Source organism: Acipenser ruthenus, chromosome 5 (genome assembly GCF_902713425.1).
Source record: "Acipenser ruthenus chromosome 5, fAciRut3.2 maternal haplotype, whole genome shotgun sequence".
Taxonomy (NCBI): domain Eukaryota; kingdom Metazoa; phylum Chordata; class Actinopteri; order Acipenseriformes; family Acipenseridae; genus Acipenser; species Acipenser ruthenus.
This window is the reverse complement of record NC_081193.1, coordinates 6,961,961-6,983,714: the sequence shown is the minus strand read 5'-3', so window position 1 is coordinate 6,983,714 and position 21,754 is coordinate 6,961,961. Positions and strand designations below refer to the sequence as shown.

The 21,754-nt window shown below is 39.5% G+C and overlaps 1 protein-coding gene across 1 annotated transcript in view; it reads right to left on the bottom strand.

The window, feature by feature from the left end:
* Positions 1–973: 973 nt before the first annotated feature.
* Positions 974–21,754, bottom strand: part of rev3l (REV3 like, DNA directed polymerase zeta catalytic subunit) — a 56,818-nt gene continuing 36,037 nt past the window's right edge. Inside the window, exons 15-32 of the mRNA XM_034003942.3 lie at positions 21,270–21,352; positions 20,765–20,890; positions 18,338–18,530; positions 18,033–18,144; positions 16,974–17,089; positions 14,244–14,362; positions 13,936–14,054; positions 13,231–13,372; positions 12,542–12,786; positions 12,084–12,192; positions 11,073–11,279; positions 9,846–9,955; positions 6,816–6,930; positions 6,354–6,491; positions 4,959–5,149; positions 3,832–4,078; positions 2,685–2,894; positions 974–2,141 (exon numbers count right to left, since the gene is read on the bottom strand). Coding sequence (XP_033859833.3) covers positions 2,001–2,141; positions 2,685–2,894; positions 3,832–4,078; positions 4,959–5,149; positions 6,354–6,491; positions 6,816–6,930; positions 9,846–9,955; positions 11,073–11,279; positions 12,084–12,192; positions 12,542–12,786; positions 13,231–13,372; positions 13,936–14,054; positions 14,244–14,362; positions 16,974–17,089; positions 18,033–18,144; positions 18,338–18,530; positions 20,765–20,890; positions 21,270–21,352 — 2,723 coding nt within the window. The 3' untranslated portion in view covers positions 974–2,000. The remainder of the gene's footprint in view (positions 2,142–2,684; positions 2,895–3,831; positions 4,079–4,958; positions 5,150–6,353; positions 6,492–6,815; positions 6,931–9,845; positions 9,956–11,072; positions 11,280–12,083; positions 12,193–12,541; positions 12,787–13,230; positions 13,373–13,935; positions 14,055–14,243; positions 14,363–16,973; positions 17,090–18,032; positions 18,145–18,337; positions 18,531–20,764; positions 20,891–21,269; positions 21,353–21,754) is intronic.

Sequence of the window (21,754 nt, the reverse complement as noted above, 5' to 3'; positions counted from 1 at the left end):
TTTATTTATTTTTCTTTTTATAGAACTGCGCCTTAGTCGCGCCCCCGTGTTCTAGAAAGTCACAATTGGTTTCAATTGTGTAGGTTTTGTTAGGTCTCAGAAGTTGGAAGAGTCCCTGTCCTGGCATCCAGTCCTGGGTTTCAGGACTACCCTTGTTGGAAATATTATTTAATCCATAACCTTGAAAACCTTCAAATAATGTTTATCTACATAAAATGTGTCTAGGTTTCTTTTAGTATAAACATTATCGCTACTTCAATGTTAAGGATAACCATTATTTTTGGTACTTTTGGCATCATCCTGATTGTTTTAGCTGTGAATGGAAAGATATCAACTTAAACGTTTTGACAAAACGTCATTGTTAAGGGTCTTGGAGGAAAACTGCCTTAGCTGATGTAATATGAGGGGTAGATCTAGTGACTGAATCACTGGAAATACATTGTAGCTATGGTGACGCAATCCAAGTAGCAGCTTTAAAAAAATTAAATACATTTTACAAATACAACAATAACTGTGCTGCAAAATGGGTTGCACCAAACAGTACAATCCTCAGCTAGCCGATAGAAGGCTCTAGATTAACTGGCAAGGGGTGTTCTGGTCAGGATTGGGGTGTGACCAGTGTAGTGTTTCTTTCAACATTACAGCAAAATAAAAGGCAAGTGCTGTGTTGTACATCTAGTGACTGTCTAGTTTGAAATAACTAGCCCATATTAACACTGCTGTAACTCCATATTGGATCAAGTAACTGGGTAGGCTGTTGTCTTCTTTATTCTGTTGTTTTGAGAGGGAGGTAAGGCCAGAATATTAAATAACCTGCCAGTGAGTTGTGTATTTTTAAATGTTCATTGCTTGGTTACAAATTACATTAAAATTAGTAAAATATTACATAAAATGTTCTAAAATATATTCCTATTTATATTTGCTTATATAAAGTACTGTAGTCTGTACTAAAAATACAAGACAACTGAAAAAATAACACTTCCATACATTGAGTTTTATTAAATCAATGAAATGATTTAAACCTCCAGTCACAGTAAAATCAAATTTTAGAGAACAAGTCAGTCACAGTCCCTTCATTTTTTTTTTTTTTTTTAATACAGGTTATACAAATACACATTTCATGTGTACAATTGTTTGGCAAATTATATAATTAGTCTACATAGGCAGGGGACATTTACTTTTGAGCATATAGAAAGCACTAAAAATGTGTGTACAAAACACATTTGCACAAAGCAGTAATACATACTCTTGCTATAAATGATCAAAATACACTATTGCAACAGTCCCAAAAACCTTTGAAATTCAACTTCACTCATTACACTTCCCATAGTGCTACAATGGTAGCCAGAAAATAACAAAAATTCATCCTTTTTAGGCAAAGCAATCAAATAAAATGAAGACACATACACATTGCACTGTGAAACAAAGAAAACAGCAGCTAGGATACTCTCTTTTATTTATTTATTCATTTTTGTTTAAAGTCCGGTGCACATGAAAACTTGACCAGCCACTTTACAAGGAAATACTCATATTTACAAGGCTTTCTGTATCGCATTTATAGAAAAGACTATTTTAAAACATTGGTTAATTAGTCGCCTGTCTTCTTCCGTGGGTTGCATTTACAAATTTGTTAAAAAAAAAAAAATGTAAAAAGTAGTGTACTAAGACCTTTTTAGTCTGTGACCAACATAAACCTTTGCATATTCAAAATGGTAAGATCTCAATGTTGGGTTAGGAGAAGGCATGTCCACAAAAGTAGCAGCAAGGTATAATAGTAAATCAGCAAATTATAAGAACTGCAAAACAGCTTCAAAACTGTTTGTTTTTGTCGTCTTGTTAAGAGCTGGTGAGCCATCTGCCCTCCCCATCTGCAAAAAAACACGCACAACAACAACAAATTAAATAACCACCTGATAGGTTAAGCCAAAAGCACCATTTGAAAATGTTCAGTGTGTCGAATCCGCCTGTACTTAGCACCACGATGGGTGTGCGCATGGTGATTAGAACTGGTTCAGAAGCTGCCGGAGGTACGGTGCCTTGGAGAGCTCCCGTCTTACTCTGGACAGTTTGTATAACACTGGGCAAGCCAGGGACACACACTGCACCTGGCGCTCAACACAACCTGTACAGTTCTTGCATATCTGAAATGGAAAAACAAGGATTTATTTAACACTTGGGCTTTGTAAACCATTTCACAACCCAGGCCATCAAACAACTTCAAGCTACAGTATTTAAGTAAATGTGTTTTGCACAGGTGTTACTGGTCGAGTACAGAAACCAGAGACGTGCATTACCAATTTTACTACAACACTGACACCAACTGAATCATTCATCTCCAGCTGGTTATTATATTGTGTTGAAATCACATACTGACTGGATGGCAGACTGTAAAGCTGCAGAGAGTTAGTGTACAGTTGAGGAATAATTAAAGGTTAATAAAATAAAAAAGGAGACATTATTACATTTAAATATGAAAAAGCACACACCCTGCTAAATCCAGGATACTAACATTAACTGAATAAATGTGTTTGGATGCACTTTCCATAAAATATCATTTATTAAATAAAGCCTCTCTTCCCATGCTGCTGCAGTCTCTTGGGAGCGAACGCTTGTCTTTAGTATTCTAGGTATTTTTGTTTTTGTAGTGCTCTTCCCCAGACTCAGGATGGACTGTCGGCTCTTACCCTGAGCAGCTGCTCCTGCCGGTGCTCCCACTCACGGATCTTCTGCAGCAGAACGAGCCCCACGTGCTGCGGCTGACTGCGGCATCGGCTGCAGATTCCAAGCTGGGTGAGTTCGTCACACACCGGGCAGTGCAGAGTGGTGAAGTACTGAGAGATCGTCCCCTTTCGACCTGCTTCATCATTCCCTGCCACTGAGGATGCTTTCTGGATCTGGGTGGTTCAAAAAACAAACCAAAAAAATTAAAAAAAAAAAAAAACCAGGAAAAACTCCCAATTTATAAAATTATTCTAAAAACACATTCAACTGTCTCTCTAAATCGCCTTGGGTTAAGGCGTCTGCTAAATAAACATAACAGTAACTGGTGCAAACATTGTTATAGCATTGATAAAATGGATTTATATACATTAAAAGATCAAAAACGATCAGTTTAGTTGATAGCACAAATGCCCCCATACATGTCATCACCCCCCCCCCCAATTTAGAAACAGTAGCTTGGTAGGCGGGGTGTTTGTACAAGGATGAAGTAACAAGTTGTGTCATGCTGTGCATATATCAATTCAAAAGTTTACATACTAAATATATTAGAACAAAGATAAGAAATGGATTGAACAAAAAGCAAAACATCTCTTATTTTTTTGTAAGACCACAAGATGGCAGCAGTGTAGCGTTACTGGCTACCAACAAGTCAAATCTGTCACATTCTCCACAATTCTATATGGATTGTGGCAATGGCTGCTGCTATTGATACTGAATGCCAATTAAAAACACACTACCAACCAGGCTAATGATGTAACTGTGCTTCCCATGAATGGTATGTTGGTATACCGGTATTGTCATTTTGAATGTTGCAATTGTGGTTTCATTGTACATGTAAAAATGGTTCAAATGTTTTAAAGTCTAAGTGTACAATATCCCCTGATGTATCAATTAAAAAAGGTTCTATCTGAATGTATTCTTAAAACGTAACGGCTATTCTTGAAATGTATTTTTGTTTACAACTGTAAGTCGCCCTGGATAAGGATGTCTGCTAATAAATAAATAAATAATAAGTCTTCCTCCTTGCCAAATCATTTCAAATATTTGCTTTTCTGGTCAAATAATGTTAGAAATAAATCAAAAGTGGGCACCCAGGAATCAAGAGCTTACCCTGGGCAGCTGGTCGTACCAGCTGAAGACGTCGACCCCGATCAGGGTGAAGATTCTGTGCAGGGGCGGCAGGATCTGCTTGGTGATGTAGTAAGCAGCGTTGAGCCTCAGGCTGGGGTCCTGCAGAACCTCCAGGGGCCGCCTCACCAGCTGAATAAGAGGCACTCCTGGTATTCCATACACTATGACATAGGGGACCCTCTCGCCGACTCGTGGCTCCGAACGACGGTCATGGGACAGCATCCGTCTGAGGGGGGAGCAGGAAGCGATTAGTGTCTCTACGGCTAAAGCAAGCTGGGCTGTAAATCAAAATAGACTGCTTGCTTTACAGTATTGAATCAATGAGACTGGCTGCAAGAAGCTGTCACTTTGAAAAGAAAATGTTTTGTGTTTGCATGCCACAGGACTGCACCTGTAAAATATGGCACTGATTTTAAATATCTAGCCACTATTCAAGTGTTGCTGCATGCTGTGTGTACGGTGTTGTGCTATTCTATACTCCTCCTTGAGGAGCATGTGACCTACATGCAGGGCAGGCTTTGCTATTACTCATTACACAGCGAGCTCTATTTTAAGTACAACAGTGTATATTTTTGCTAGATGTATGAGCAAGCTAGAATGTATCGTGACCTTACACAGATCCCTCCACAGTGAAAATAGAAAAATGATAAAAATACAATCTGCTTCTCATATTTTCAAATAAAACCTCAAAACAAAAACTCAAAACAGTAAGCATTTAAAAAAACAAATCTAACAAACCAGTAGTCATTTCACACTGTGATCAAAAGTGAACAATTGTAAGTTATTCTACCTGCATTAAATGAGCCATGGCTTTACCAGATTCAGATAATGGTACCTGTCTGCAAAATATTAATTCTTGGGAGGGGGGGAACAAAACAAAAAACACCCAATGCTTCAGCAAACAGCTGATGTACAATTACGCTCGTATTCTGTTTGCCATGCAAGGAGTATCTCCTTTTCACTAGTTTGAAATTTGTAACAGGAAAATGCAGAGAAATTGGGAGAAAGGTGCCAAAAATGGTTTAAAAACACACCACAATGTGCAACTTGTACATTGTTTAGATTTTGTGAGCAGTTGAGTCAGTGAGGATCTGGAGAAGCTGTACCTTGTAAGCTCGAGAGCTGGGACACAGGCTCCAGGCCGATATGAATTGCTGCCTCGATACTCTTTAGCGAAGGTCAGGTCCTGCATGCTGGCCTTCCCCTCCAGGACCTTCAGACACTGTCTCTGAACATACTGCTTAATCTGGCTGATATCCCGGGTCTCAAACAGCAGCCTGATGGAGCGCTCAAGTATCTGCGAGGGATAACAGCAATGAAACAATGTGCACCGCATGCAACATACACAGCAATGCACTCTCTAATGTATAATTATAAAGCAGGAAACCTATTACTAAAGATCAAATGCAATCATAATCATTTCCAGACAGGATTTGACTTTATATCTGTGGATTAACCCTTTGCGGTCCATTGTCGGACTGGGTCCGACATTGCAATTATTCCTCACAGGTCCTTTGTCGGACTGGGTCCGACATCATTATAGCAACGCAATAAACGGGTGTTTAGTCGTTTTTTCTCCGGAAAAAGCAGAGAAAACCATTCAATTGCCGAGTGGTAGCGACAGGAGCCGAGACAAGTCGGGTGGGGAAAAAAAAAAAAAAAAAAAAAAAAGGCGTATTTCATGAATAGTCATACATGGTATCAGGTATCAGATAATGGGCGTTCATAGTAAACAAGCTGGCTAAGTGCATCAGCGCACTGAGACTATCATGGACATTTGCAGAGCTTTTTTCAGATGTTATAGTAATAAAATAATGACTTGGATCGCATTATTGAGGAGTTTGGTGATAAAACGAGTGATCTGGAGATGATCGATCGGTATGTACGACTATTATTATTATTATTATTTATTTCTTACATAGCTGAACGCTATAGCAAACAAAAGGGTGGGGCGGGGCTGGAGATGCCTAGTGTGTGCTTTGTTGATATGCAGGGCCATTTAAACCCGTTTGACTGTGAAAAAAAATACTTTTAAACAGTGCGTATAAAATTAACTGCGCGTGTGAAAATTAATTAGACCTGGCGTGCCTGACGCGCGATTAATAAATGGACCGCAAAGGGTTAAGAGAGTTTCAGCAGTAATGACGCATTATTACCCAAAGCTGCAGGCAGTACTGCTACATAATAGCCTGAAGCTCAAGCTCAAGTGTGAGGTTTTATAATCAAAACGGCACAAGTACATTATAAGTCCCCATGAGTAAAAAAAAGTTTCCGACATGCTACACCTCAGACTGGATACCACAAATACTGCTAGGATGGGCAATGTCTACTTTTATGTTACTTGCAAGTTTTGATAACTTCAGATGACATGTAATTACATGAATGTCTTCAATTAAAATGAATACCTGGGAAAATCAACATCTCCATGGAAACATGCATTATTACGAAAGAGAGCTCTTTATTTTTTTAAGTACTGTTTTTTTTCATGCCTATTTGTTCACCTTGGCAACAGCAGGACAGGTATCTCTTCGAACTGTCTCGATCCCTTTAGCATCAAACACAGGATCCTTCTGGTCCAGACTTTCATACATGTATCCCACATACCTCTTCTTGGTTTGCAACACACAAGGCAAATACACCTGCACAGGTCCAATGGGGAAATCATACTGTAAGTGAAGACTGAAATGTACTTCTTATATTCTACATTACTATTCAGAAAGTGTTAGCTCAAGAGTCCAATCTCTTTACTACTGGTGTCACTCTTATCGTGACCCCACTGAAACGCTTTTGAGTTTTTACTGCAGCTACTAAAACAAAAACACCCAAATATTTCACTTCATGGAAGAACTTCATAGACTTGTGTGTTTAGTTGAACACAAGCTTCCTTGTTTATTGAAAATGCAACAAAATGAATCCTTCAGGAACAGTTTTGAATGCTTGTTTAAGACTCTCGTTTAGGTTACCTTCTCAAACTTCAGTTTGACTGGTTTGGGATTGGTAGCAGTCACAGCCTCTGCAATCTCCTGCCCAATCTTGAAGGCCTGTTTCTTGGTGGCCCCCTTCAGCAGCACAAACATGCTGGAGGAGGAAGAGCACAGCACGGACGAGATTAAAGGAAAGGGCCAGCATTTAATCTCCCTCCTGTACAGTTTGTTTTTGGCAAGTTAGCTTGGTTGAGACTCAGGTTTTTTTATTTACATTTTTTCAATAAGCCATAGAAATGCACCCTCTGGAACATTATTATCGTCTGATGCAGTTGATAAAAATAAAAACAAACTCAAGTACATCTTCACTTAATGGTGTCTTGCTTTATTAATAGGCTTCAGGTACCTTGCTGACAGATTGGTTGATAGTTCCAATAATAATAGTCAGGGCATATACTGATACTGTCAGACGCACACCTTCATTATATTAACTTTAATACAAGCTATGCATAAAAGCATGCACATATATATAATTCTGCTGTTGTCTGGAAATGAAAATCAGCGTTAGAATAACAGTCAACTCAGCCAGCAAGGGCCAATGGAAACACGGTATTAACTGCAGGTCTGTACAGATCACTGTAGAGAACAACACGGCCATAGACCAGGGTAACACACACAACTCCAAATGCAAAGCAGTTTAAGACACAAAGCTTTCCTTGCATAAAACCATATCTGAGTTCGCCACCACTACACATTTCAGGTACTGGAGTTCTCCAATGCTACTCCAATGACTTTTTGGTTCCCATTGCTGTCGTCAGTGAGGTATCCAGGGGAGTGAGTGACGGTTTGCAGTTAATAGTATTAATTAGCGCTTCTGCACTTCCGAGTGGTAAATTTAAAGCACCTTCCACATATCTATTAGGAGTCTTCATCAATCAAAGCCAGTGTGACAATGTAGACAGCATCAGAGGGCTATGACCTCTTTATTCCCATTAAAGTTAAGCAAGATACATGACCCAGTGACTCCAAGTAACTAAGTTAAGCTATATTGATCACAGAGTTTGTGGAATTTGCTGTACCGCTAATTTTTGCATACTGCATTTCTCATATGCAGTGTTAGTATACAGTGCCTATAGTAAGTATTCATCCCCCTTGGACATTTTCAGTTTGTTGTCTTACAACCTGAAATCTTGATGCATTTAAATGGGATTTTATTTCCTTTGATTTACACAACCTACTCAACACTTTCAATGTGTGACGAAAAATGGCGGGGGCGGGGGGGACAAATAAATTAAAAATAAAAACCTGAAAAGTCTTCATTAGATAAGTATTCACCCTCTTTGCTATGACACTCCCAAATAAGCTCAGGTGCAACCAATTGCCTTCAGAATTCACACAATAAGTTAAATGGAGTCCATCTGTGTGCAATAAAAGTGGTTCACATGATTTCAGATTAAATACACCTGTCTCTGTAAGGTCTCACAGTTGGGTAGTGCATTCAAAGCAAAGATACTACCATGAAGGCCAAGGAGCTATCAAAACAACACTGGGATAAAGTTGTGGAAAGGCACAGATCAGGAGAGGGGTATAAAAAGATTTCAAAAGGCATTGAATATCCCTTGGAGCACAGTCAAGTCGATCATTAAGAACTGGAAGGTATACGGCACCACCCAGAATCTGCTTAGAGCAGGACGTCCTCCCAAACTGAGCAGCCGGGTAAGAAGGGCATTGGTCAGAGAAGCCAGCAAGAGGCCAATGACAACTCTGAAAGACAGCGTTCCATGGCTGAGATGGAAGAAACTGTCCATGTGTCAACAATAGCTCAGGTACTCCACAAATCTGGCCTGTATGGAAGAGTGGCAGAAGAAAGCCATTTCTGAAAAAAGCCCATGAAAAATCCCGCTTGGAATTTGCAAAAAGCAATGTGGGAAAAGATGTGGCAAAAGATTCTGTGGTCCAATGAAACAAAAATTGAACTATTAGGCCTAAATGCAAAGCGTTAAGTCTGGCACGAACCAAACACAGTCCATCACCCAGGTAACACCATCCCTACTGTGAAGCACGGTGGAGGCAGCATCATGCTATGGGGATGCTTTTCATCTGCAGGGACTGTGAAGCTTGTCAGGGTAGAGGGCAAAATGAATGGAGCTAAATACAGGCAAATCCTTGAGGAAAACATGCTTCAGTCTGCAAAAGACATAAGACTGGGACAGAGATTCACCTTTCAGCAGGACAATGACCCCAAGCACACAGCCAAAGCGACACTGGAGTGGCTTAAAAACAAGAAAGTGAATGTGCTAGAGTGTCCGGTCAAAGCCCGGACTTGAATCCGATTGAGAATCTGTGGCAAGACTTGAAGATTGCTGTCCACCAACGATCCCCATCCAACTTGACAGAGCTTGAACAATTTTGCCAAGAAGAATGGGCGAATATTGCATGATCCAGATGTGCAAACCTGGTAGAGACTTGCCCCAAAAGACACAGCTGTAATTGCTGCCAAAGGTGGTTCTACCAAGTATTGACTCAGGGGGGTGAATACTTATCTAACCAAGACATTTCAGTTTATTTTATTTTTCATTAACTGTTGTTTCACAATAAAACGTCTCTTGCCTCTTCAAAGTGTTGAGTAGGTTTTGTAAATAAAAGGAAAAACAATCCAATTTAAATGCATCAAGACTTCAGGTTGTAACACAACAAACTGTGAAAACGTCCAAGGGGGGTGGATACTTACTATAGGCACTGTAGCTATCCCCATCAGTCCCAATGACATTTGCTAGAGGGCAAAGTGACAGCTATTTCTGGAGCTGTAACACTGTCTTGTATGGGTGTTCAAAGACATTACATGTACATGTAATAAATATAAAATGTGTTAATCCAGATTTGTAATCATTTGCGAAGTATTTAAGAATGGCATCTCTATCAATTGCAGTCCTAAACCTGTCCACAAGAAAAAACACCACAGACAGACAGATGTTCCTATTTATCACTTTCATGCAGTTTCTGCCTGAATGAAGAATTCTTAAGGCTCATTTCACACAGTAACAATTGTGTCAGCTAAGAGCACATTACCTGTCAGTGTCTCCGTAGACAACGTGGGCTCCCCACTTCTTAGTATCGTTAACCAGCTTGATGGCACGCTCTAGTGTCTCCCTGGCTTTGTGAACAATGCTATCACCAACCTGCAGAAACAAAGACATGCATATAGAAATGGGTTTGCCACAGGCTCCACAGTCAGTAATCACTTCACTGTAGAAAAATGAAATTCAATGCACTACCATCCAAGACAGGTGGGTATAAAATGTACATTACTTGTGGTCTCCAGATGTCTGAAGTGTGACAGACAGACAGCCTGTTTCTTTCTATGTAGAAGGTGCTCAGGTTCTAACTGATTAATTGTCAAATTTGACCTGGCCACATGTAGGGCTGAAACACGGGTCTTGGGAGTTAGTTTTGAGGAAGGACTAAGAGCAGCAGGCTGTGCTCCCTGTCCCTGCACCAGGATAGCTGTTTGGGTGTGTCATTTCTTTTGTTCAACTATTTTGCTATTCTAAAAGTCTCCTGCGTCTGCTATTCCCACCGCTTGCATTAACTGCAACGCTACCCTTCCACATGGTATCTAAAAATACAAAAATAAAACCTCTAAAAGCGATAGGCCATTGAACTCATTCATCAGTTGCATACCAGATGACACCTATTGCCAGCAGGAGCTTGCATTGCTTGGTGTCACCAGGAGACACTTCCACAGCATACTCTGCTGCACGTGACCGCAGGCAGACTGCAGCAGCAGTGACTGTTTATAAATGTTCACTTGGAGGAACTCTCGAGTGACCAGGAAGAATGAAGTTGCTAATTCTGAGACGGCAGACACAAATGTGAATACCACCAAGCTTCGGGACAGACTGGAGTTGCCAGAGAAGTTCCAAAAAAAGTACTGAAAGTAATTTCAAGTGATCGAGGCATATAAGAAACGGCACATCTTCCAGATATTTTTCTAACGTATATGGACGTGTCACTGGCTCTTTAACGCTGCAAAAACAGCACACTTTGTTTAGATAGAGATTTAAAAAAAATGCAGTTGTAGCCAAGGAGTTAATGTCTGAGTTAAGTTCAAATTCTTAGGGAAAGGAAAATGAGATTTATCAAGCTAACTTCTGAGACAATTAAATCAACCTACAGAGTTATGTGTTCATTGTTATGTATGTTTAATAGATTTACTTAAAGAAAAAAAAGTTATGTAAATAATATTTTGGTTTAAAGGCTTTGTGATGAATGTCTCATGGGGTGTTTCTCTCTCACCTCGACACTCGGCATTCTCCCAGAGAAGTGAGCAGCAGTGTAGCCGAACGTGACATTGGCGATGAGCTTGAGACCCAACTGGCGAGCGTCCAGCATGCGTGTGACGGCTTTGTCGTGCTTGTAGGCCTTCATGGACTGCTTCACCATGATCCTGGTCTTGAGAATCTCTTCTAGCATGCTGGGCAGCACACCCCTCCTCACAGACGACTTTGCATAAGTAGAGGAGAAAAAGAACAAACCATAAAAGAAAGCACAGGGAAGACCAAAATCTTGCTGCTATTTGCAGATTACTGTATATATTTTAATGGTATAGTATTATGCACTGTATATTGTATACCATGGTCAATTTGCTAGGACAGGAGAGGTGTGTGTTATATATACTGGATCTTATCCAAGGTTGCTCAGTCACAAACATTATACACAAAGAGAACGTTATGTATCAGTTTAATTAAATTCATGTTGGCAAAGATTGGTTTTCTGTTTCACAAAAGCTTTTATTTTGGATCCTATTTAAGATAGTCACTTCTACCACTCTTTGACTAAGCAATATTTAGATTTGCCCCAGCTTTTACCTTGATGGGTCTTGACTCTGTGTATTATGGGAATGCATGCTGTGTGTTAGACAGAAAGCTAGCCCTTCATTATGAACTACTGTAAGATTTCGATTGCCCCTTAATGAAGAAAAGTTAGGACGCCCACTGAATAACCTTTATTGACTCTGCAATAAGTGAGAAGCTTCTGTATTTCATTGATCTCTTCCAGTCAATTCAAATAAGTGGGTGTAGATTGAGAAATATGGTAATGGGACAGCGCTTTAGTCATTTATATTCTGTGAAAAAAGTTTCTTTAGAACTTAAAAAAATTGTCCCGGAGCAAAAGGTTTCCGTTCTAAAGTACTATATTCACAGGACAGCAATTATTCTGTTGAGGAGAGCCTTTATGGGGTGTGTTTATTGATACTGAACAGCTGAGATTTAATTTGTCACACACAGCAATAAAGGATCCTGTTACCTTCACAAATGCAATCCCATTGGGAGAGACAGTGATGTCATTGCGGAGCAGGTACAGCAGATCCGGAGGTACCCTCAAAGAGGTGCAGCCAAATTTGAACTCATCGTGGCTGAAACACACAAAGAGTAATAAAAGACTGAACTGTAATTATTCTCTCCTGTGGACAGGTTTAGGACTACAGCTGATAGAGGTCCCATTCTTAAATACTTCGCAAAAGATTACAAATCTGGATTTACACAATTCATATTTTTTTTTTTACAAGGAAACTAAAAATAGTAACAAGGTGTAGGTCCTGAACATAAGAACATTTACACAATCAAGAGGAGGCCGTTTGGCCCGATTAAGCTTGTCTAGTTCCAGATATTTAATTGAAGAAGCCAATGAAGTAAACGTGCTCATATACAGGGTATTAAAGAAATGGATCTAGAAACCATTTCAGAGTGTTGTGATTCTCTCACCTCCCAAGGTGCTCCACGTGGCCCAGGCAGGTGGAGTAGCAGTAGTTGTAGGCTATGACAATGGAGGGGTACAGGGACTGGAAATCCAGCACTACCACAGAGTTGCTGTAGAAGCGAGACTCAGGCTCCATGACCAGTGGGATGCACTGAGGGGATCTCATCTGAACTCGCTGCTGTGTGCTGGGGGTGATGGAGATATAGTTCATGGGCTTAGCGATCCGCAGCATCATCGACTCAACCCGGTACTAGAAGACAGGCAGGGCAACAGGTCACGTGTTACACAGGGCTCCCCTCACTCACATGGCTGCATGAAGGGCAATACCCGGTACATATACAACATGCATGTATCATATCACACATCCTGAAATGTCTCACTGCTTTTCATCAAGACATGATTGGCTAGTTTCACAGACACCACCTAAAACTAATCTAGGACTTCTGTACATAAACTAACATTAGGTAGTCCAAGATTAGTGCTAATCGGGATCTGTGAAAGAAGTTGTAAATCTTCAAAAAAAATGGCATCATCAGTTTCAGAAATGATGCTGTCAATCCCAGAATCACTTACAAATGAGTATTTAAAAATCTTCTTCATACATTTCTAACAGTTAAACTTACTGTCATCAATGTTAGTTTTTTGAGAATTCATTTAACTGTCCAGTGCACTTATTGAAGAGAACCGGCCTGACCTGAGAACCTCTTGTGAGCACATGATAGAACTGGATCCCAAACAGCCTGGCCAGTTCACTGGTCCTGCTGATCAGGTCATGCTGCTCCAACATCTGTAGGGTCCCACGCACACGGCTGATGTAGTGATCCACCATCTTCCACCTGGCAAAAAGAAGGGACCACACCGGTTCACAGCCACCACGGACTCAAATCTGTATACACAGTTGAAATACACGTTCTCAACACAAATTTTTCCCCTAACCCTTCAGTTGTTTCTTCAGATTTTGTTTTTTTGTGACCACGGTGTCAGATGACGATTTACTATAAACATGTTTCAATATTCGGAATCTTGTAAAGACTTTATCCAAAGATTTCTCACGTTTATGTCTAAAATAAAATAAAAATATGTATTTCTACTGTTAAAGCAACTGTAGCATGTAAAACTTCCTGTACTTAACTCTTAAGTGAGGGCTTATTGCCTCTGTCCTGACATGTGAAGTTGACTATGAACAGAATCCAGCCTAGGATGGGCCCTGAAGGCAAGTATACTTAAACATGAGAGTGACGTACTAAAGGCCAACAGCTTTAGTGCGTCTCCAACACACACATGTAAAACTTACGGTAGCCTTCATTTTGATGGTCATATAGAACTGGATATATAAATATTTTGAGCACTCTTGCACAGAACAGTCATCTAAAGAGATATTCATTTCAATAAACCCAACCTGTAGAGGTCAGTTTTGCTGTCGAACCAGTCAGAGAGAACGCGGGGAGTGTAGAGGGGGAAACGCTGGTGTAGAACATGAAAGGCCACATTTTCAAAGCTGTAGCTTGTCAGTGTCACCTACACAAACACACACAAAACAAACCAGTTATGCATTTAAACTTTTCAGTTAAAAAAGTCACGAGGATATAATGACCGATTTGAATGTAACCAATAAGTATACATTAGTTAAGATAATGCTGCTATTCCATACCAAGTAGAACATTAAATAGTGCCCTGCCTGACATTCATTGTTAAATCAAGTCATACCTCAGTCTTCATCATCCTCCAGACGTTGAGCACAATTCGTCCAACGATGTTGATCTCCGTCATGGTGTCGGCACCGTACTCATCCCGCTCAGCAGAGAAACGATTTTCTTTCAAATCGCCTGAGAAAATAAGGGCCAAGTGGTATTTTTAGAGTAGGACACCAATTACTCTTCTTCAAATACATTCTGGGGGTTGGATCTGTAAGGGCTGAATCCTAACTTTCTTCTTTCAACAAAATCAGCAGTCTGACAAAGAATTGAAAAACAAAGAACATTCCCTATTAATTGGCAAGGCTTTTCTGGTCTTTCATCATCACTCCATACTCAAAACAGTCTTTCATCATCACTCCATACTCAAAACAGTCTTTCATCATCACTCCATACTCAAAACAAGCTGCTTGAAGGCTGTACACTCTGCCTAACAATAAACACAACATATTAAGCAACCTAGAGAGTACAGAATTAAAACTTCCAAGTTGACTGATCAAGTTCTGTACACATGGCACCTTAGTTGCAACTCATTCCTGATTAAAACAGGAATTAGGGGAGCACTAAAGCACTAAATCTTGTTTAAGAAAAAACAAAAGAAGATGCAGACTTCCACTACAAATACACTTGATGTGAATACAGCAGGAGAATCAAAAAAAGGTTGCAAAAAGCCAAGTCTCAGCAGGATTTTGCTCATTACTAAACTTCATGCCCAAAGGGGACTGAGTGCACAACACTGAACAAACACCTGGGTGCAAAGGATCCAGAAGCTGTGACGCGTGAGAGGGATGTCACAGCTACTCCTGAGACAGACAGAGGCAGCACAGGCTCATTTGTCTGAAGACATTAATTAGACAGTCTGTGCATTTCCACTTGTTTTAAAAAAAGAAAGCCTTGCAGCTCATGTTGGATCCTCTGAAGTATATGCATGTGCCCCCAGTTTGAAAAATAGAAAAACAGTGCTGGTTTGAAAGCTATTTAAAATTATCTAAAAACATTGATTTTAAAAATAATTTTTTAATTATTATAAATAATATATTTATTTTCACTTTATATTACACGTGTTTTTCAAAAGTGCATTCTATGGCCATAAGCACTGCTTTATATATCGGTAAGTGCACAGACCCAGGGTTTGGAATAAACGACTGACCTTGCTTTTAAGATTTAATATATATTACAAAAGCATAAATAAGTGCTACACGTTGATTAAAGAAAAGATACATGTAAAAACAATTAAAATTGCACTGAAACATTAGCTTCTGTTTTCTTTTAAAAGAATAAAAAAGTGAGATTTGGCTAAATACAGTGTGCAAGAGTCTTCTATTTTTTCATTCTGATACAGTTCTTAAATTGGTGACGAATAAAAAAATAACTGAGCGTTTGTGTAATTCGGAATTTTATCGGGTGGAGAGCTCCAGATAAAAAAGCCTTGGGGGGTGGAGGATGTGATATACTACACAGGGCATCGCTGTGATTGAAGACAGGGAGGATGTGATATACTACACAGGGCATCACTGTGATTGAAGACAGGGAGGATGTGATATACTACACAGGGCATCACTGTGATTGAAGACAGGGAGGATGTGATATTCTACACAGGGCATCATTGTGATTGAAGACAGGGAGGATGAGATATACTAGAAAGGGCATCGTGGTGATTGAAGACAGGGAGGATGCGATATTGTACACAGGGCATCGTGGTGATTGAAGACAGGGAGGGTGAGATATACTAGAAAGGGCATCGTGGTGATTGAAGACAGGGAGGATGCGATATTGTACACAGGGCATTGTGGTGATTGAAGACAGGGCGGATGAGATATACTAGAAAGGGCATCGTGGTGATTGAAGACACGGAGGATGCGATATTGTACACAGGGCATCGTGATGATTGAAGACAAGGAGGAGATATACTAGATAGGGCATTGTGGTGACTGAAGTTCTGCGCTGGAGATGACCTCACAAATAGAAAGGATAGAAAAAAAAAACATGCACGATAAAAAGTCAAAAATAACCAAACCACCAAAAGACAACAACATTTACCTGCTAGATGCTTTCAAAACAAGCTAATCTGGCAGCTCTGATCAAGGGGGAGTAGCGAGACGCATGCATTACCTATTAAATGTTCAATGTACAAATAAACCATGAATTTGAATAATTTGTTTTAGAAAAAACAATATTGTAATTGACGTTCCAGTGCTTTAAGATGTAGGACTACACCGCTGTATGTAAGGTTGGTGGTACCGCCAGCATATTTTACTTCAGCATTGCATAAACAACATACTGCAATATTTGATGCTATACAGCCACCCTTTTTAGAATTTTTTTATTATTAGGAAAAGATTCCACACATGACTTTGCTTTGCAGAATTTACGCGGCTCAAAATCTCTTTTTGCTTCTGCCATATTTTATTTTGCATTAGCACAGCTCGCATTTTGAGTTCTCGTGGGAAGTGATTCTCGTGAGACAGCCGACCTTTTCCAGTAAATGTTTCCCTGAATCAGTTTAACCAAAAATACCGGTATTGTTGTTCAAATGTCGGTTACTGTATTGCCTGATGAATATCGCAATATACCGGTATATTGGTATTATCGCGCACCCCTAGCAGTTTAAAACACCATTTCGTCAAAAAGTGGCTTTCCATGAAATTTAAAAAATGAGTAAAGTCTTTGCACTGCCTTCTCGATCTTGATCTCGACCCCCCCCACCGCCCCCCCAGCCCAGCCCAGCCCAGCCCAGCCTTACCTGGGACTCGTGAAAGCTGCTGGCAGAGATCCACATTGAGAGCGGAGGCCCTTTGCAAAAGGTAACCCCAGGAGCACATCTGAGCCTCATATCCCAGCAGGATGTCAGGGTCAAACCTGTGAGAAAGCAGGGTTAGCGTTTAATGAAGTGTCACAGCTCACAGACCATACCATTTAAAAAAGAACGCACAGATCACAGTAGCAATGTATTTATTTGAATGTCCTCTCCCTGTCGTTAAATTTGTGTTTAAAAAGGACTCCAGAAGCTGCTCTTGAATTCTAGTTCCCAGCCATTGAAATATGTAACTTCTTCTTCTTCTTCTTCTTCTTCGTTTATTTAGCAGACGTCTTTATCCAAGGCGACTTACAGAGACTAGGGTGTGTGAACTATGCATCAGCTGCAGAGTCACTTACAATTACGTCTCACCCGAAAGACGGAGCACAAGGAGGTGAAGTGACTTGCTCAGGGTCACACAATGAGTCAGTGGCTGAGGTGGGATTTGAACCGGTGACCTCCTGGTTACAAGCCCTTTTCTTTAACCACTGGACCACACTTATCCAGCCAGTGTGTCTTTCTGTTCACAATCGTCCATGCCGTCTACTGAACACCAGCTGAGCTTCACTTTGGATGGTTTAGACTGAGTTTCTATAGCTGGCAACTACAGTACAACTGAAGAGCAAGTTCTGAACACAGGTCAAAGCTCCATTATTACAATAAGAACCACCCAATGACTACACATCATAAAAGTAACGTGACAATGAAAAACTACAATTTAAAAGACATGAAAAACATAGCCACTCTTACTGATAATGATTCTAAAAAAGTAACACAAGGTCACGCTAAAAGAAGAAAACTAGCAAGTTATAAAAAAAAAAAAGTAGAACAAAAAAGCCTGTCTGTCAAGCCTTCAAAACAGACACCTAGTAAATCAAAGGTATCCATGCAAGGCCAATATACAATATAGTCTAGTTTCTTTATACTAAACAGCTGCCTATTGTATTACAGTGCACAGTAAGGGGATGAAAAAGAACATGCATACAGGAAAAACAATCTACAAACCTTCTCATAATGCTGATAACTTCTTGAAATAACTGCTTCTCATCAGTAGTGTAGGTAACTTGCAAACCGGTGACACCAGATCTTACAAGCAGGGGCGCTGTGACTCTTGAACCTACAGATATAAAACAGCTTGATACAAATCAAATATGTATTTCATTTTAAACATGCACAGCAATATAGACTGCTGGTCCTTCCATACACGTGGTCTTCCACACAAACTTCAAACAAACTTGCTGCGTTGATCGTTAAGTGACCAGGATGTTTCACACAAGTTCACTGCTTAGGATGGTTGAAAAGCCGGCCACCTTGCCCGAAAGTGCCGTGGTCTTTGTCCACCACGATAGCCCCACAGAGCTCAGTGTTGTCCGTGTCGGGCAGCAGTGCATCAGACGTGATGCAGTAGAATAAGGCACATATAGGATCAAAGTCAGGGTCAGGTTCCAGGCCCCTCCTAGTGCTGGCGTGTAGCTCCATGCTCAACAGAGTCAGGTACTGGACCTGCAGGTTACAAAGAACAGAGACTGTCAAAACATATCCCAGAACGGCACCCACTGGAGTACTTTTAGGTCTCACTCCAAACCAAATCAACCACGATGTGAACATATGGTTTAAAAACTAGCAGAATGGTAAACCTACAAATTATTATGGGTGAGAATTTCAAATAAGATATCCGAATATACCAAGAATAAAAGTTTTGAATACTCGACCTCTAATTACTCATAAGTGTGACAGGTCCTTAGAACGTATCAGCAGCAACCACACATAGGGACGCATAGATAAAAACATCAATAGTAAGGTGAAGAAATATCTAAGGCAAGCACCTAATGCATTCAAAGTAAACTACTGAAACTAAGAAATAAGAACACACAGCAGAAGGGTTAACTACAAAACAGAGAACTTTATAAAAAGGACCTTCAAAACATTCAACTGCATTTTTAACACCCTTTGACAACTTGTATAAAACACACAACATGACTGCTTACTAACAAAGCACAACAAAATGTTTGCTCAATAACATCATCTATGCTATAATATATAGCACAAAAACGAGATGTACTGTACCTGTACTTGCTGATTCCATAATATAATAATCATTTTAAAAAGTCTGATTCCGCTATCAGTAGGAGACCAATAACAGCACAACTCAAACAGCAAAGGCTTAACATCGCCCGGGTAGTTTGCCATTTTTCACTACTCATGTACTCCCTTAGCCAATAGCAGAGCTAGGTAATGAAGAGCGCCCGCCTCCCTGTCAATTACCAGTGAGGTGACAATTGTTTTTCCGGGTGTAGTTAGTGCATTTGTTTTAGAAATGAACGAGTATTCGAAACTTGATCAAAGTATTTGAGTAGTAATTTTATTTAGAATTACTCGAACGAGTATTTGAAACTTGATCAAAGTATTTGAGTAGTAATTTTATTTAGAATTACTATTCGATTACTCGAATATTTGGACTCACTCCTACAAATTATTAGAACAGACTGCTCAAATCACTGACACCTAATCTTTCCTCATTAATGATTACTCAGCTGTTAAAATACATTGCAGTATCATACTTAGGGGTCTAATCAAATCGCAGTAAATTTACATATTTTTCACGGGTATGTTGGGGATTAATTAGGATTTTGTGGACATTTCGCACACCTGTTTAAACATTAAATAAACCTAAGTAGACAGTATTTCAGAACACTATAAAGTGTAAAAATAGTGGTACTTGCTTCCTTACTAAAACAGAGTGCTGGCATTTGTTAAAGGCAAGCATGCAGCATCCCCCTGCAGTTGACTTGCCCATACATTGAGACTGCACGTTCTGCATCCACTGAATTGGTTGGAAGACAAGGTAAAGCTTTGCCAAGTTATACAGATGTGAAAATCGATTAGAAACAGCCCAAAACCACAAGGGCATCTGGCATACTTTAATAAAGGCAATGTATGCAGCACGTTCATTGTCATGTTATTTGTCCCATCCAATAATTTATTATTTAACAATATTATTTTTCCAATAATTTTATTATTTAATTATTTAACAAAAAAAACGTGGCTATTCGGGTCTAAAATTCCAACTGCGAAAAAAGTAAGCAGCAGGTTGAAACGAGGTGGCTGTGCTGGATAGTTTTAGTACTGATTTAACTTGCAGACAGGAATACTTTTTGTCTGGGCTCTTTCCAGTTTGGTTTCTGAAAGCTGTTTATTTTACGTACAGTTTCTTTGGGAAATATCTTGAAACGATCATCAGCCGAAATACTTTGCTTTTTTTGTCGTGCATTTCTACTATTTTACCTCCAATGCTGAAAACTACATTTTAGCAACCTAAATCAAAACAGTGCAGCACCAACCCCCCCCCCCCCCTCCTGCACAGTACAGATCACATAAAAGCAATACAGACGCACCGATAGGCTGATTAAAACTGTGTAATTTGAATAGTAAACATGAACATTAACTGCTTTGGATAATTTCTTTTGTAAATGTTACTTGTGGACGTTTTTTGTTTGGTTGTTTTTTGCTTAAGTGCAATGCACACGGGACGTCGAAGGAATCAAAGGACTATCTACAGAAGGAAGATACGTAGTTTGCGTCGCTTGCGTTGTGCAGTAGTTCATTTAAACAAAGTTTTGTTTTTTTCTCTCTCTGTACTTAGGTAGATCCCTAATCATACTGCATGTCATGACTGTCATGTTTAAGGTCAGTAGATCTGAGGAATTTGAAAGAATTATTAAAATGGAGTTCAGTACCTCATGCAGTGCTTTTGCATCCTGAAGATTCTCCATACTGACTTTAAAACCATAAGAATTGTTGAGGGACGGTCCTTCAATTTGCGAGGAGTCTTTCTTTGGAACATTCAACGCAGCAAATTGATTCTGAAGGACAAAGCAATGAAATGTCACCAGGAGACTTAAACTGCACTTTGACATTAGAAAATTATTATAGGAACACAGTGAGCTAGTCCAGCCCTTACTGTCAGCAAAAGGACCAGGCACAACACTTAATTTACAATGCAAGGTTAACATGTACATCAATGAAAAGAAAATAAGGACTTTTGCAATGACTGTATCCTTTTTAAATCTGTTAAAATGGTCAATTGTAAACCTCTACGTTATTTGGACTTGACACATTACTAATGTAGATTATCCAAAATAATATATCAATTATACAATTTCTAAAACTGCTGAGAACATTACAAAACAATAATGGGCTACTGTCAGTCTTATGCGATCTGGATAGAAGAAAAAGAATGACCTTAATTTGTGTTGTTAGGAGTACCCTTCTTAGAGAGTTAGCTTTGCTGCCCCTTCGCTGGCTCAGCTTCTGTGATCTGGGCTCTGGGTGAAAAATAGAACAACTGTGATTATAATTGTAATTAGACAAAAGTACTGTCATGAACAAATTTCTGAAATTGCTTAAGTGAGATATAAAAGGTAGAATAATTGATTACAAATTTGTAATCAATTATTCTACCTTTTTAAGTATCTGAAATATCCTTTTCTTTTTTCTTATTGATCATTTTGGTACACAGCAGTTTTCCTTTTTCTCAAACTATATATATACATTTATAAAATATTGTTTCTTAAACTACCAGAAATTGTGTAATTTTGGTCTTTGTCATATTAATTAGTGGCTAATGTTTGTATTTAATATGTTTACTTGAATTATCTTGTATTAAGTGTAGGGTGCCAATACTTTTGTCTGTGACTACAGATTCATAGAATGCTAATCTCTTAATG